General features: G+C 40.2%; 1 protein-coding gene across 1 annotated transcript in view; it reads left to right on the plus strand.

Annotated features, from left to right (window-relative positions):
- The window catches only part of vps13d (vacuolar protein sorting 13 homolog D), a 178709-nt gene that overhangs the window by 90863 nt on the left and 70143 nt on the right, over positions 1–17703 (plus strand). Inside the window, 10 exon segments of the mRNA XM_055658999.1 lie at positions 1145–1320; positions 2758–2881; positions 4146–4381; positions 5975–6092; positions 6580–6743; positions 7480–7588; positions 9645–9821; positions 11401–11520; positions 12772–12921; positions 14093–14248. Coding sequence (XP_055514974.1) covers positions 1145–1320; positions 2758–2881; positions 4146–4381; positions 5975–6092; positions 6580–6743; positions 7480–7588; positions 9645–9821; positions 11401–11520; positions 12772–12921; positions 14093–14248 — 1530 coding nt within the window.

The raw sequence follows: 17703 nt of genomic DNA on the forward strand, positions 1-17703 counted from the left end.
ACACTTTCAATGCGCTACTTGGTTCTCTCCCCCAACTGCTTTGCTATGTGTGTACGCCTGTGTGAGTACAAGATGGATGCAGATAACAAGAGCTATTCAGCTCATTTGAGTTCATCCATTAGGAAAGATGCTACAGTCCTGTTCTCATGACATTCAAATGCACCTCCATTGCCTGGAAGAGTATTCTATCTGTGTGTCAGTGTTTATGTGAATTTGCAGATGTCAGTCCTAATCTGTGTCATTTGGCCTACCGTGGTTTAAGTTTCGCAATGTTCCTCTTATTCTCAATTCTCCTTTCATTCGCCTTTTTCTAAATTTAAAAACCTCAATTTCTTTCGTCTTTAGCAATAGCATTATAGTTTCCGCTAAGGATCAGTCCAGTGGCTGAATAGTGTTTATAAATATGTTTCATTTCATAATCCTCGCCACATAAATTGTGACTTGGATTTCAATCTGAAATTTGAATACTTCTTGCCCAACACTTCAACAAGGTGGTAAGAGAATAATACTGTTAAAGCTTGTCCTTAATAGATTAGCAAAGTCTGATCAGGCAGATGGAGCTAAGAGCACACACTAACTGTCCGTTGCTATGTGTACACCCAATGGATATTTCATTGAATTCCACTAGTTTAATCTCTTTAGTGATTTCTGGGACTTTGCTTTGAACAAATTAGCTTCAGAATACCCTGCTTTCATATGTTTTTGCCAGCTATAGATATCATAACAAAAGTTAACATGAGCTAATTTTGCTTATCCATTAAGAATGAGGATGTAGTACAACTAACATGACACTTAACTGCTTCAGTAATTGCATTTTTCACCTGAACCACCAGTCGATGTAGTTTGCCTCCTAATTGGATTTTAAACCAAGAATTTGCATTTCACAAGTATTTTATTAGAATTGAAGCATTTGATGAAACACCATTTAAAAAAAAAACATAAATGGAATTTTTTCTACCTAATCTTTCCTCCCTCCCTCCCTCCCTCCCTCCCTCCCTCCCTCCTCCCTCCTCCCTCCCTCCCTTCCCCCCTCCCTCCTCCTCCCTCCCTCCCTCCCCCTCCCTCCTTCCTTCGACACCATTGTCCTGACAATAAATCACTCTTGACTCTTGACACAACAATGAATGTAAACTTTCTTTTTCAGGGCACTCAAAATCCAGATGGTTATATTTCAACTCTACCCGGAGCTAGTGTAGTGTTCCATTGGCCAAGGAATGATTATGATCAGTTGCTATGTGTACGCCTAATGGATGTTTCCAACTGCACTTGGTCTGGGGGGTTTGAGGTGAACAAGAACAGTTCCTTCCACGTCAACATGAGGTGAGAAATGAAATGAGGTAGCTGAAGTCAGGGTCATTCACAGCTTAACCAGGATATTGTTGACACTTAGAAATTGGTGAGTTGTGCTATCAGTAAAAGAGCAGGATGGCCTTGATCTAAACTACTTATGTTGCACACTTCCTTTTTAAGGCACTTGGGTCCCCTTTACAGGAGTTATGAACATGATATTACCAATAATATGGGCCAGCTCCGTCTGAAGAAGGGTCGTGACATCCGTCCATTCATCTGTCCATTCCCTTCATAGATGCTGCCTTCAGCATAGTTCCTTCAGCACTTCAGTTCAAGATTTCAGCATCTGCAGTCTCATGTCTCCACATTGGTAATCTGTTTGGAATGATTAAGACTCTTTTAGTCTCTTCACCTCGCTTCAGTGTGGTGGGTCTTTAATTTCACATCCATCGCTGGACAGCTTGAGTGTCTTAGTTCCTGCCAAAACCCCTGGTGGAATGGTAGAGTTACTGGCAGATTGCGAAAAGTTAGTCATTTCTTTCATTGATTTTATGGATATTTAAGAACATATTATAGTTTGTGTCAACTGGCTTAGTGCAATGCCTTTCGTTCGGAAGGAAATTTCTCCACGATTTGATTTTATCAAAATCTAAAATCCACTTTTTTTTGTGTTTAGTTTTCCTTTTGTGTCATGATTTTGATTTTTAGAATGCTGAGGGATTTAAAAATGCTTTTTTTTTTTTTTGTTACAAGAATGAACAGTGGGATTAAATCCCAGTGACCAAATTAGTGGAGCACATGAGCCAAATCTTTGTAAAGTTTAAAATAAACATGTTTAGGTTTAAGAGGCCAACAGCCAAATATGACCCTTTTTTTCCCATGTTAACTATTTAGTAAACCTGGGCTTTTCAATATCTGTTAGATTTTCTCCCCCACATACTGGTTAAATCTTCGCCAATTTGCCTGCTCTTATTGTGATCATTTTGAAATCAGTTCAGAAGTCTAGATGAAACGTTCATGTGCAAAAGTAAAAGCTTATTATGCAGTACATGTCATCTCCCCCTTGGCTTCACGACATATTGTATTCTGGGGTTTACACAAGCCTTTGATTTTCAATCCAATGCTGCACCACTTAAATTCTAGGTGCTGTTTAAATAAATGAGGCACAATTTGCCTCGGTGTCCAGAGAGCAGGGAGTGGAAAATTGGCACACATCTCCATTCCTGAGCTTTTTGTAGCAATTCCTGAGGGGATTTTCCATACATTCACTGTTAGACATCAACCTCATGATTAACTGTCCAAGTCAATGTCACTGTCCGCTGAGTATTAAAATATAGATTTGTGGGAAAATGACTGCAGAATATTGAAAATACCAGAGAGACGCAGTGGTAAGCAGGGAAATTTTGCAAGGAGCAGGCTGATGATTTTAACTTTGAAGGCATCATTCAACTACGTTTTGTTTTGCAGGGATACCCAAGGTAATTGTCACCTCCTCCGGGTCGAAATCACCCTTAAAGGAGCAACATATCACATTGCATTCAGTAACTCTGAACAGCTGCCACCACCCTTCCGCATTGATAACTTTTCAGAGGTAAATCACTCTTGGCAATTACTATTGCCCATGCATCCATAACACAATTCAAGTGTTACAAACACAACTCTTCAAAATGTTGCCACAGCCTGGAAATGTGTTTAGATATGCTGATTAGATAAGTGTATTAGAAGATGCTAATCTTCCTACTTAATGGCACTTCCCAGCAAACTAACCTTTGGCAAGAGTTTCAGCCATCTCCAAAATAAACTCGTCACATGCATCATAACAAACTAGGAATGTATTTGATCTTTAGGAACATTACAACATAAGGACAGGATAGGCAAACATTGCCCTTCAAACTTGATGCTTCATTCAATCAGATCATCACTTTTTGATTTTTAGATTATACTTTGGTCTGAGGCTCCCAAAACATCAGAGGTAATTTATCTGCTATAAGTAATTCCTAGACTTGAACACAATGCTGTCATATATCATTAAGTTATGCCCGCAGTTCCTTATAGTAAGTGTGTTTGAATAAAGTACACATACTGAATGTGCCCTCATTTGTATTTCTCATTTAATGCTTTACACACACATTTCTGAGATCTCATAAAAAATCAAATTATTTTACATCCTTTACTTATGTTGCATAAAGCCCAATTCTGACCAAGAGTCTGTACCCTTGCATTTGATTGCAAAATATTATTAATACGGTCATTTCCCCTGGGGCTATCGGGCTCAGTTCATTTACTGGGTTAATGTACATTTGATGACCCTATATCTTGCTGATTCGACCCCATTCCCAGCTCATTTCAGAAGCAGCCACCATAATGGTGCTGATCCTCGGTGTTGTTGTGCCAGTGATCCATGAAATGGAATGCTTGATTTCCACAGCATTCTTTTAGTCACGTGGTTTCCCCAAAACCTTTCTGTATATTTATGTCAGTTTGCAAAATTATTCCAAAATTTCTAGCTCAAAACCCTTAGAATTATAGTCCTGCGATTTATCTTCTGATGCCTGGTTACGGCGCAAATAGAATATTTTTCCCTACGTTAACTGTGCTGTGCATTTCAATAATTAATCACAAACTAAATATGAGAGAATAATGATAATGATTGTGTATATTTTTAATTAGCACTGGTTTAAAACAAGAATGCTTAAAGCTATTTCTGCAGCTGCTCACCCGCTGAGTTACTCCAGCATTTTGTGTTTAACGCGAGTAGGTAGGCAGAGGAGGAATTGGTCTCCCAATGTCATTGTGAAGTATGTATCTGCCTTCACATTAAGCTCCTAATCTCTCCTCTTTCCCTGTTGCATCAGGTTGCGATTATTTTCAATCAACATGGTGTGGTGGAGCCAAGGCTAAAGACAGAAGTAAAACCCTCCACGTCACTAGATTATGCTTGGGATGAGCCTGTTCTTCAGCCTTTTATCACATTATCAGTGAAAGGGGCAGGCTCATCAGAAATTACCTGTGATATGAATGATTTTAAAGAGTCCAAGCAGCTTTATTATGAGAATTTCATCTACATTGCTGCCTCCTATACCTTCTCTGGGTAGGTTTTTAAATATTGGTTGCCTGGATTTATGTCTCATTGGAATAATGTTCATTGTTCTTTACTGATATCAATTATTTAGATAGAGCTTCAGGAACTCTTAACAGTTTAAGCTGAAAGGAAAAAACATCTCAATATCATTGCATGCATTTATTATAGCCCCCATATTCATTGCATTATATATAAAACTTTTAGTTTTCAATCAGGGTGAACAGTGAGAGAATAAATGTGTAATCAAGGTAAATAGATGTAAGATTTGGAAAATAATCTTTGCTTGTGAGTGCATCTACCTAACCTTATTTTTGAAATTGCTAATGGCTTTCATGACTTCTAGTTTCTTCCCATGTCAAGATCAGTCCAACTGTTGGATCAATGAGTTCATGATTTTGAATACCATTTAACTGGTTTAAATATTCCCAAAGGAGTCCTCATGCCAGGTGGCGCTAACTTAAAATTCTAAAATATTGACTAGAGCTGATTGGAACTCTGTTTTTAAGATTCTTCGAAAGTCTAAGTTTCGTAACTACTTGTTTAGTGTCATGTGTACCAAGATACAGTGTAATGCTTTTTTTGTTGTGTGCTGTCCAGTCAGCGGAAAGACTAATACATGATTAGAATCAAGCCATCCACAGTGTACAGATACACGATAAAGGGAATAACAAAGGTACACAAAAAAGCTGGAGAAACTCAGCGGGTGCAGCAGCATCTATGGAGCGAAGTCCCGAAACGTTGTCTATTTCCTTCGCTCCATAGATGCTGCTTTCGGCCCGAAACCCAAAGGAAATAGGTAACGTTTCGGGCCGAAACTCGGAAGAGTTTCGGCCCGAAACGTTGCCTATTTCCTTCGCTCCATAGATGCCGCTGCACCCGCTGAGTTTCTCCAGCTTTTTTGTGTACCTTCGATTTTCCAGCATCTGCAGTTCCTTCTTAAACATAAAGGGAATAATGTTTAGTCCAAGGTAAAATCCAATTAAAGATAGTCCAAGGGCCTCTGATGAGGTAGATGATAGGAGGTAAAGGGGATGGATAAATAGATACAAGGATCACCTCCATTTCAAATCTGCATGGATCTAGACAAAACTAAGGAACCTTCAACTATAAACTCAGAATTCAGGGCACAGTTTGAATTAGGCTTAATGAATAAGCCTTTCAAAACTAAAATAGCTGATCCTTGTATTTTGAATATAAAATATATTTGAAATTGGATGAAATGGCATTGTTTTGATGAATATATTGGACATGACTCACTGGCATTTGCTTTGGAATGTAAGCCCCAACATGGAGTCGTGAGTACTCAATCAGGTCTGACATTAGTGCAATGCTAAAGATACAGTGGGGGTGTTTGTGCAAGGAGTCAATCTGAAATCCCATCTCCTGGCAAGTGGAATTAACCCTTGGTACCATTTCAAGATGATTTTTTTTTTTAAGTACAATATTTTTATGAAGCTACGACTCGTATTAGCTATTGAGCAAGTGACTCCATCTGTTCTTCATTGTCTGTGAAGCAAGTGTGGGGTTGTGAAAAGTGATGTACAGGCGCTTGATGGTTCTTCCTTAATAAAATGTTACATTTGTGTTGTATATTTAAATCAGGCTTGTGGAATCCTCTGGTAGGCCTGTTGCTCAAGGTTCAGGGAAGAAAAACGTTTGCTGTGCGCAGCTAGTGCTGGATGTTGCACCCAAAACTGGAAGAGTAATCCTGAAGAAAAAGGTAAAAGGAGAAAAATATAATCTGTGAGGAAATCATCATATTGAAAGCTGTTCTTTCTTTGAAAAATGTCTTTCAGGGGACAGTACTACCTCATCAACTGTTAACCACAGAGACTGCTAGAAAACAAGTGTTGCCAGACTATTTGCCAGTCTAATAGGATTGCAAACCAGGCCAATTATGTTGTAACTAGTTTTATTCCCTCCAAGCCCAGGCACTGATGTTAATCATGTGCATGAAGATTTGTACATGAAGAATGGCACGTTCATTGGAGGTGGTCAGTCCCCTTAAACTATAGCCCAGCGAGCATTTACCTTTTGGGGCGTAAATGTTGGGGCAGTCAGAAGAAAAGATCACAGTTAAATTAACTTTATTCAGTGATGTCATAATTTTGTCATACTTTGATTAGCTATTGTTAAATTATAATTTTAGCGTGTATCCCGTTCTTTGCTTTACCTGTTAACCATAATCAAATTCTGCTAAAATCTAGGAACCGGGTAAAAGATCACAGCTTTGGCGCATGACTGGTAGTGGGATGTTATGCCATGAGGGTTCTTCTCCTCCTCATAACCCCAACAAACCCTCTTCTAGTAAACCGCCAAACTCTGGGTTGGTCCTCGACATTGCAGGCGTGGCTGCTGTCACCGACTGCAGGTAATGTTTGCTACCTGTCATCGGGTGAAGGAGACAAAGTTTAATTCTCATTCTTCACTTTCTTAAATGTTGTGGTATAAATCGCTGCTCATTTCTTCAGGCACATCTCTCAGTTGTCAACATCCATTTGTCTTTCATTAAAGTATCATGAGGTTGACCGATTATACCAGCAATTGCTTGATTGCTTCTGTGGATTGAATATTCAGGAAAAGCCTTTCCTCAGAGTGTTAAAAAGGCTGAGCTGGTGTCCGCAGTAATGAGACTTTAAAATCCTGTTAAATTACTTTCTCATGACGGTTCATCTAGTTTAACATTTTGATGAATTTGGCTGCCACAATTCAGCACTTCTTTGTTCCATTCCAATGACTGAATAGAATATAACTCATTGCTGTTCCATAAAATGAATTACAATCCTACTTTTTGTTTGTTTTTCTTTCTTCTTATGAAGCAATACATTTAGAACTCCAGGTGCTGATCCACAGGGCTATTCTTAAATCTTCAGTGATTACAAACTGGCAGTTCAAATAATTAACATATATATATATATATATTTATATCTATATAAATATATACACACATATACACACACATATTTATATATTTATATATATTTATATATACATATTTATATATAAATATATATATATCTATCTTTATATATATTATATTTACTTACTTACTGTACCTATAATAAGTGTATAGACATAAATAAAATGTTGTCCTCTGTGTGTTGTAGGTATGAGCCACTCATGCTGAGAAATCCTGACCGACGTCGGGGCACCAGCCAGTGTTGGTATTTCCAAGATGGGCGCCTGAGCTGTGGCCAAACAAGAATGGTAGTACAGGTAAAGAGCAACAACATTGGCAGCATAAACCCTCGTTTAGTGGAGACGGAACCAAAGTACTCGTTTAACTGTTCTGCCATTTCCTTGTTTCCCATTATAAATTCCCCTGTCTCTGACTGTAAGGGACCTACATTTGTCTTCACTAATCTTTTCCTTTTTTACATATTTTAAAAAGCTTTTAGAGTCAGTTTTTATATTCCCCGCTATTTAGTAAATAGTTGAGACTCTGTGGCAGATCCTTGCAAGATGTCACATGCTACGTTTTATGAATTGGGTGACCTGCCTATTCACCCAGTCATTTCATAGCTGGTTCAATACTTAGCTCACTTTCCATGAGTCTGCCATGAGAGGTTTTTATCAAGTGCCTTCCACACATGTAGGTAATGTTCATAGACATTTCTCAGACTGCCGGGTTTTTTTCACCTCTCCAAAGGAGACCTGTGTTTTATGAATCCGTGCTGATTTCCCAAATATCTAAAAAATTCTTCAAAGCCGAGATAATTGAGAAAACTAGTCTGTCCAGCACTGGGCAGTTAATTTCACCTTCAAAGCACTTTTGTCATTTCTGTTTCCATTCTCATGGGGATTTCCTCCAGCACCATGTCTTTGCAAATGTTTCTCACAAGCATTATTACATTTTGGAATTCACCCTTGATCCTGATCCTGATCCTGATCCTGTTCTCCTCGGCATTTGCCTGTTTCCGCGAGAATTAATAAGTTACACATTTTTCCTCTTCCTGAGTATGGGACACTCGGTCCAACTGCAGCACCTCAACTGGCTGAGATAAATGAAACCAAGACTCAAACTCACTGTCTGCAGTTTGAAATTATTTTACTTGATACAAGAAAAACGAGCACTTGAGAGGGGTTTAGGCAAGAAGCCAAAGCTGGCGGACACAGAAAAGCTAACCACTTAGTGGTGACACTTGGTGATTTGTTGCTTGCAACATGTTACAGCCTGTCATTTCTTTTAGCTGTGGTTGCTTTTCCACAGGTAGTAATGTTCTTTTGTGCAGAGCACACCTGAGGTAGACAAGCTGATTTACTGGATTTGTTCAGATCTGTTGATTTAACTTTTTGGGAACGTTACATTCACAGTTACGGAACTTGAACAACAGGTCAGGTTTACAGCAACGACTGGCAATATTTAACACAGGAAGACACCCTGAGGCGTTTCACAGAAGCAGAACCAAGGAGAAAAAATGACACTGATAAAGAGAGAGATATTTGGGAATGGTCATTAAAAGCTTAGTGCTGCACTTTAAGATACAGGGTTTAAGAGGCTCTAATAAAGGGGCTGGCAAACAGGATCTGACACTTACAAGCTTGAATCCACACACACCAGAGAGAGGGAGGATGCTAAAGTTAGGAATCGGATTTCTTACATATTCAGTGGAGGTTACAGCAATGGGAGGAGCAAGGCATGGAGGCATTTGAACAAGAGAATGAGCATTTTAATTTTAAGGTATTGGGTAACTAGGTTAGCACAATACTGACAACTGAGCAGAACAGAGAACAGTACAGGAACAGACCATTTGGCCACAACGTCACTGTGATTGATTTTGCTTTTGATGCTTTAGCCAGCAAGTTCTGTTTAGAGATACAGCGTGGAAACAGGCCCTTTGGCCCAATATATCTCCCCGTACACTAGTTCTGTGTTATCCCATTTGCATCCTACGCACTCGGGGACATTTACAATGGCCAATTAACCATTCTTTGGAACGTGGGAGGACAATAGAGCACCAGGAGAAAATCCGCGTGGTCACAGGGAGAACATAAAGACTCCACGCAGACAGCATCCGTAGTCAGGATCAAACCTGGGTCTCTGGTACTATAAGGCTGCATATCTACCATTGTACTACTGTGCCGCCCTTGTATATGCATTTCAAATAATCATACAACTCATATGTACAACACATGGGTAATTTATTACTAATCTGCACTGTATTCAACTCATTTGTTCAGTGAACTTTGGTCTAGTTGTGTTCTAACTGGAACTTGTTTATTTGAGTGTGTGAGTGTGGTGCAAAGAATCTTAAATCTCTGATTTATCTAGATAACCAAAGGCATTTCAGGCTTGTACGATGGAGCAGAGGTGGTGCTGGGTCCAGAACCAACCCTTGGCCTGGAACCAGTTCCAGTGGAGCAACAGTTCATCAACCAGAAAATGAGACCTGGTTCAGGAGTTCTCTGTTTGCGAGTAATTCCTGATGGTCCTACACGTGTGTTGCAGGTATGCTGATCACAAGCGGCTGCTTAACCAAAATGTATCTTCTTCATATTTCCTTGCAGAATATATGTTTAACAGGTGACTTTTTCCTTCTGGATTATGATTCCACACATCAACAGAGCATAGTTCCCCATCTTAATCATCATCTGTTAAGAAGAATTCTTTCCTCTCCCTCTGCCATGGGCTCCGTGCTGCACAGCAGTTATTTTCAATCTGCTTCTGGTGCACTTGTTCCTGAATATCCTCATCCCTTCCTCTAGTCCAGCCTCTACCAATATTTCTTCCAACAGTTTCTGCTACTTGAGTGATCTTTCTTATATGCAACCACGATATATCTCCACCCATTCCCCAGGCAACCTCGAACTCAAACACCAGTCCAGACAGTTTGTCACCACCCACCTCTTATTTGGAAAAGCCACTCTTTCCTCAGACACTAAGATTCCAATTATGTTCCATATGTTTTCTGTTTAGGGTGGGGAAGATATGTGTGTGTAATTACTGATTGCACCACCTCCCTGCTACACTGGTGGCTGTCAGTACTCCTTCTTGCACTTGCTGTCATTGAAGAAATTAATGTTAAGTGCTTTTAATTTCCATTTTTCCTGCTCCAATCCATTCATGCTAGTTAATTTTCTTCTGAGAGATCACAACAACATGTTTTTAATATTCCTATGCTTTTTTACATTGCCCTCTTTCCATCTTTTCCACCTGTTCTTTTAAATATTCTTTTGGTGTCCTTTTGTACATTCATTGAGTTGTTCTTCTGTCATTCTTTTCAATAGGTCATCCAGTTAATTTCTTCCGCCTTCTCTTGGTATTTCATTCGTTCCTTTATCCCTTCCCATTTTCATCCTCTGTCCTTCAAAATGATGTTATGTAGCATCTTTCATGATTTGTGGACAATCTAAGGGTTTTACAGCAAGTATTTTTGAATTGTAAGAAACATGGCCACGGTTCTGCCAGCAGCAAGCTCTTATTGACAGTAATTTAATAGTGTTGAGATAATCTTTTATCCAACGTTTCTTGTACAATTGGATCTTTTATGAAGTGGGCAGAATCAGTTTAACATTTATTTATAAAGACATCCTTTCAACAATACAGCACAATTGCACAGGTCTCTGGAATAGTATTTGCACCCTCACAATCTTCTGACTTTGTGATAGAAACAGAGACATACCTGACATCTTTATTTTTAAGAAGGAACTATAGATGCTGGAAAAATCGAAGGTTGACAAAAATGCTGGAAAAACTCAGTGGATGAGGCAATATTCCTTTGCTCCATAGATGCTGCCTCACCCGCTAAGTTTCTCCAGCATTAATGACACCTTTATTTGTTTATTTTTCTGTTTTGAATTCTAACTATTATGTATTTATAGTGGAATATTAAATTCTCCCTTCCCTTTGATGCTCTCTCTGCATTTTCTATGTAAGTTTGGTTTGTGGATTTTGTAGAAATTTTGAATGGCCAATTTGTTTCCATTTTATGTTTGTATTTTATATAATCATTCTGTTCCATTGGTTCTGTACTTTCTGAACTGGTTGCTAACTTTGTTGGTCGTGTGACCATCTTGGCTTGTTGTAGATTACTGATCTACAGCATCGCAGAACCAATCGTTCCCTCACAGGGACCGAGGAGTGTCCGGTCGCTGAGGTTGGTGAAATTCGGAAATTGAAGAACCTGGAAGCTGAACAAGAGTTGGAGGTGTGACTATGTTCCATTTCAGTTTTTAGTTGTAATCTTCCGATGTGTTGGATTCAAAACAAACAAGAAGTTTCCAAAACTCCTTGTCAGGGCACAGAGGAACAAGACAAACTGCCCAGTCTGATACAATACGAGCAGTTGTTAACAGACTAAAATAAATGTAGAACGTCGACAAAAATGCTGGAGAAACTCAGCGGGTGAGGCAGCATCTATGGAGCGACGGTATTGGTGACGTTTCGGGTCGAGACCCTTCTGGTATCTTTGCTAAACTCCCTCCATAGCAAGAACGTTCTTTGTCAGATAAGGTGAACCAGCTGCACACAACAGTCAAGGTGTGGTCTCCCCAAGGCCTTGTACAACTGTTGCCAGGCATGGAAATCGATATTAAAACATGGGGGGGACCAGGGGACACAATTTCTTGGTGGCCACGCGCGCATGCGCACACCCACACACACGCGCACACACACACACACACACACACACACACACACACACACACACACACACACACACACACTCACACACACATGCACGCACACACACGCGCACACACACACGCCCTGTGCACGGTAATTAGTGACGGGTGCCGGCAGTCGCGGAAATATTCGCGTAAGTGGGACAGGCCCTTTAATTTCCCATCGAGTCTTCAGCTCCCACTAGTCGAGATGCAGGTGCTTTGTGATAAAATCATTGAAGCTTTTTCCTAAGGTGGATTTCCTTCTGAAATGTAGCTACCTCTGTGGCAATTGCTATATGTAGCAATACATGTTTCACAAAACATTGGGGGGGGGGGGGACGGGACGGGACCCACTGGCCCCCACCAGGGTTCCCCCCCCCCCCCCCCCCCCCCCCCCCCCCGGATTTCCGCCCCTGACTGTTGCAAAGCATTCACAATGAAAGTACTCCATCATCAGTGGAGTGAATAGTCCATGTGGTGTTGAAATTCAAGTCCTGTTTCTTTTTTTGTTTGTCACACATTTTCCACCATATTCAGTGACCAATACAATCGGTACATATTGATTTAAGACCCAATCATGCATCTCTGTGATTGTCCATCGGTGATTTTTCATGCAAGTGTCACACGTAAAATGGCCTTTGGGGAAGTGTAAAATGTCTGTAAAACACTGCCCAAGAGTTAACGCCCTCTGGAGAATGAATAATTTTATATCGCTCCATAGAAGGAAATCAACTTTGATGGAATTAAGTATTTTACCTCTTTAAAGAAATGTGTATTTTGCTGTAAATCTACAGGTTTTAGTGAAACTGGATGGCGGAGTTGGTGTATCGTTGATTAACAAAGTCCCTGAGGAATTGGTATTCGCCACTCTGACAGGGATAGATGTTCGTTACACAAAGGTCGCCACTGGTCAGATGCTCGAGGTCAGCATTCAGGATGTACAGGTAACGAGGCACATCTTAAACACACTTTATAGTCAGCACTTCAAGGCCTCAAATTTGATCATTTGAAGACACGTAAAAATGGTATGCACAATACAGACCGCAAGCTGGATTCTCCCTGACCTGTGATGCACATGCGTTCTAGACTAGGCAAGGAGACAGACAATGAGACGATTGAGGGCCAGCAATGTACAGATTATGCAGCTGTCGATGTTTGTCGTTCAGTGCAAGCAAAAATATGAGCTGTGTGTGGGGGAAACAAAGGCAATGGGATTAGTTTTGGGTTCTTCAAAAAGAAAGCTGGAAGAAATATTGTTGAATAGCCACATACAGCATTGTAAATTATGAAGAGGAGGAATTTCCATATGGATTGGATAATTATCCATCAGTGCTGGATGTTTCTACTCGTGGGAGAGTCTAGGATCAAAGGCCACAGCCTCAGAATAAAAGGGCGTACCTTTAGAAAGCAGAGGAGGAGGATTTTTTTCAGCCAGTGGGTGGTGAATCTGTGGAATTCAATGCCACAGATGGCTGTGGAGGCCAAGTAATTGGGTATTTTTAAGGTGAAGACATGTTCATGATTAGCAAGGGTGTTGGGGGATATGGGGAGAGGGCAGGAGAATGGAGTTGAAAGTGAAAGATAGATCAGCCATGATTAAATTGTGGAGCAGACTTGAGCTAAATGGCCTAATTCTATTCCTATAACTGTCTACCAACATTTACTTGTGTAAGAAAGAACTGCAGTGCTGGTCTGAATCGAAGGTAGACACAAAATGCTGGAGTAACCCAGCGGGTGAGGCAGTATCTCTGGAGAGAAGGAATGGGCAACGTTTCTGGTAGAGACCCTTCTTCAGACTGAAACGTCGCCCATTTCCTCTCTCCAGAGATGCTGCCTCAACCGCTGAGTTTCTCCGGCATTTTGCATCTACCTTCGATACCAACATTTGCGGTTGGCATCTAAAAGATCACTAAGTTTCTTTAAGATGTAATATGATATTTTGTATTGGAACAGAGTGTGTGACCAATTATAAAAGCTTAAGATGTCTCTACTTAGACTGGCTTTTGAAAAATATGGTGTTTGAAACCATTCAGTTTTGTAGTGCGAGAACACTCGTTTAGAAAATATATTTTGTTGAAGGCTACTTATATTTTGCTTCCTTCTGTTTGTCATAAGATTGATAACCAACTTTTGGGAACAACACAACCTATAATCCTTTCTCTAACACCCAACACCCCTGAAAGTGAAACCGAACCCGTGGAATTTGGTCCTGCTGTTCAGATCAACGCAATGAAGATCCCAAGCAAGAACGCACTGACTGAACTCTTCAAGGTGAGTCTTGAATGAATCGGTATACTGAAGATTGACTTGGTCCGTATTTATAAGTAAAACATCTAACAACACAGTAAATTACTTGGAATGTATAGCAAATAAACAAGTTGTTGAACTAACCTGTCCATTATACACAAATTTTCTCCCACCCCAAACAACATCGAGCAAAGAAGAATAGTCTCCTGCTCCTAAATGCTTATTTGCAAAGGTATTAAGTGTTGCGTGTCAAGACTGCATGAGTTGGAGGAGCTCAGGTTTGATCTCTAGACTGATTTTGCAGATCGTAACTGGGGCACAAGTTGTCGTGCTCTGGTACATCTTGGCATCTCTGAATGCGGGAACACTTAGCTAGGATTAGTCGCTAGCAGCTGGCCATTGCAATAATAGTCTGGAGTGTGGATAGCGAGTGAGGACATGATCAGATTTGGCTGGAAGGCACTACAGAATGATCACTGCAGAATAACCTGCCAACATATCATCTTGCATGTGAAGGAAGCAGTCTGGATGGCTTCCAACCAGTGAAGCTTTGAGGAGTGACATATTATGTACAGCAAGGATGATCACCAGGTGGCGATGGCAATCTAGAAATCCAGCTAAAGTACAATGTCCGTGCGTCTGGAATGTAAAGTCACCCATCGCACACCGTGTTTTATTATCCAACCTTTGGTGTTTCAGCTGCAAGGAAAGAAAGGTATCCTACAGATTTACAATAGAGGCTCAAGACTAATTCAGTATTAGCTTGGAGGACTTTCAGCCAAAGCTGTTATTACCAACTCATCAAAACTGAGGCATGCTTACTTTAGCAAGTATTATTACCTGATAGGATCACAACTGCACGTAGCTCTTTAGTCTGAATCAATCTCTTCTTCACAAACCCTCCCTATCTGTGATGGTTAGTCTGAGTGGAAAATAGCCTCTTTATAGATTGGGTTCTTGGTGTAGCACTGTACTACGGTCTTCATCTGCATAAATATCTCCATGAGGAGTTTGTCTTTTAAAACTGGCTTCATGTAATAGGCACAAAAGATTCACTTGAATTATACCAGATAGTGTTAAAAGAGAAGGTAGACAAAAGTGCTGGAGAAACTCAGTGGGTGCGGCAGCATCTATGGAGCGTAGGAAATAGGCAACATTTCAGGCCAAAACCCTTCTTCAAAAGAGATTTCGCTTTTACTTAAATTAATTTAGTGGTGCTTCATTTCCCTTCCAGATTTTTTGTTTTTCCTCAATGTTGCAGTTCTTGTGCAGGAAGGAACTACAGACGCTGGTTTAAACCGAAGATAGACACAAAATGCTGGAGTAACTCAGCGGGACAGGCAGCATCTCTGGAGAGATGGAATGGGAGGCGTTTTAGGCCGAGACCCATCTTGATACGTTGACAAAGCGTCTTGACCCAAAACGTTTCCCATTCCTTCTCTCCAGAGATGCTGCCTGTCCCGCTGAGTTACTCCAGTATTTTGTGTCTATTTGCAGCTCTTCCTATTCAGTCTTGATTCTTTACCGAATGAGACCGTTTTAAAATATTATTATCTGAAACATTAATACTGACAAGAAAATGTACTCCAAAAGGCATCACAGTTGGGCCTTGTCGAATACTCGCTATACATCAGCACATAATTCTCAGTGGTGTATCGGATTAGGATCAACCATAACGAACTGAAACTAGAGTCACCCATCCTTTTCCTCGAGAGATGCTTCATGAACCTCTTCAGTTATTCCAGCACTCTTTTTGTCCATAATTTGAACTGATTTCCCTTCCCAGCCCCTTATACTGCAGTACACTGAGTGAAATTGGCATCGGGAAGAAGAGGTTAAATGTAGCAGCTCACTTTTCAGTGTCATAAATTTTTTATTCTCATGTCCCAAAACAGAACAATGAAATTCTTATTTGCAGCAGAACAACAGATATGTAACCATAGTAATCTGTAAACACCAAAATAAGCAACAAAAAAAGTTCAGCATATATATTAAAAAAACAAAGAAATACTAATAATGCAGGGATAAAAAACACTGCTGCCAAATCTCTGTAGCTCGGAGCTTATTTGAAGGTTTAATATCCTGATGGTCTTATTCTTCGCGCTGTAAAATGTTGGAATTTTTGGCTTGGATCGCCACTTCAGTCAAAGTTGCGATCACTGCCGTACATAGCATTGTAAGGCACCATGCCCGGTGATGTTTTCAACGATGATGACTTTATATTCACTGATTAAGGGACGATGTTGCGGAGGGCTGCTCTCGTAGATCGAGTGACTTCTGTGATCTGAGCTTCCACTTTTTCCAATATTGGCTTGTATTCGGCGTCAGTTCTCGGAGATCACTCACTGCCAGCAACTGATATAATCTGGTCAGCTGACACTCAAACAGAGTGAATAATTCTTGCAGACCAGAAACTGAGCGGAATAAAGTGCTTGTAATTTGAGCACTTATCAGCTTATAATTTCAATATTTATACAAACTGCAAGGTTTGGAACATTCATATATGATTCAGATAGAAACTGGAAAATAAACTTTAGTAAATGTATTCTATTTTAAGTCTACTGTTACTCGGGCAAAAAAGCTTGAAAGTTTATAACGGGAATAACATTTTTCAGTTTATTTATTTGTAAAATGGTGCAAATTATGTAAGTGTTGAATCACAGATGAGAACTTTAGGATTTCCACATTCAACTGGGTATGGTAGAAATCATTAGAATGTTCTCAGTTTCACACTGTGTACCAGCAGGTACAAGCTGTTTCACAAAATATGTATCGTCAACAACAGCCATTCTGCTCTCACCTATCTTGTTTAATGTGTTTACTGCTCTCGCCCCATCTTATACCTCATCAACATTTCCTTGTAAAATCTGACCTAGGATTTGTGGTTCTAGTTTGTCCTCTAGTTTATAACTGTATATCATTGATTCCTGGGATTAATGGTATTACTGACACAGGTGCAATGTTTGTTTAGTTTTAGACCAGCAGAAATGGACTCAATTATGGACCCCACAGTATAGACAATAGGTGCAGGAGTAGACCCTTCGGCCCTTCGAGCCAGCACCGCCATTCAATGTGATCATGGCTGATCGTCCCCAATCAGTTCCCCGTTCCTGCCTTCTCCCCATATCCCCTGACTCCACTATCTTTAAGTGTCACATTGCAGTTCTTGGAGGGTTTTTGTGCAATTAATTTCTTCAGACATCGATAAATGTGTGGCGTTTAAAAAATAGCAATGTGGTAGGAGGTAGAAATGCAAGCCGATCCTCATTTGATCTACGGATGGGAGTAATCAATTTTCGCACAGCAGGGGCAAGAATATTGGTATGGCTGCCGCTAACTTGTAACTGGTTATAAAGGGCATAGAAGCGGGACACCTAGCACCTTTTCTGTCCAGAAACCTTGTGTTGGAGCGATGAAAAGATAATTAAAATTGGAGGTGCTATTGATCTCCTTCACCCACTACAGCAAATAAAGAATTT

The sequence above is a fragment of the Leucoraja erinacea genome, chromosome 30 (assembly GCF_028641065.1).
Source record: "Leucoraja erinacea ecotype New England chromosome 30, Leri_hhj_1, whole genome shotgun sequence".
NCBI classification, from domain to species: Eukaryota; Metazoa; Chordata; class Chondrichthyes; order Rajiformes; family Rajidae; genus Leucoraja; species Leucoraja erinaceus.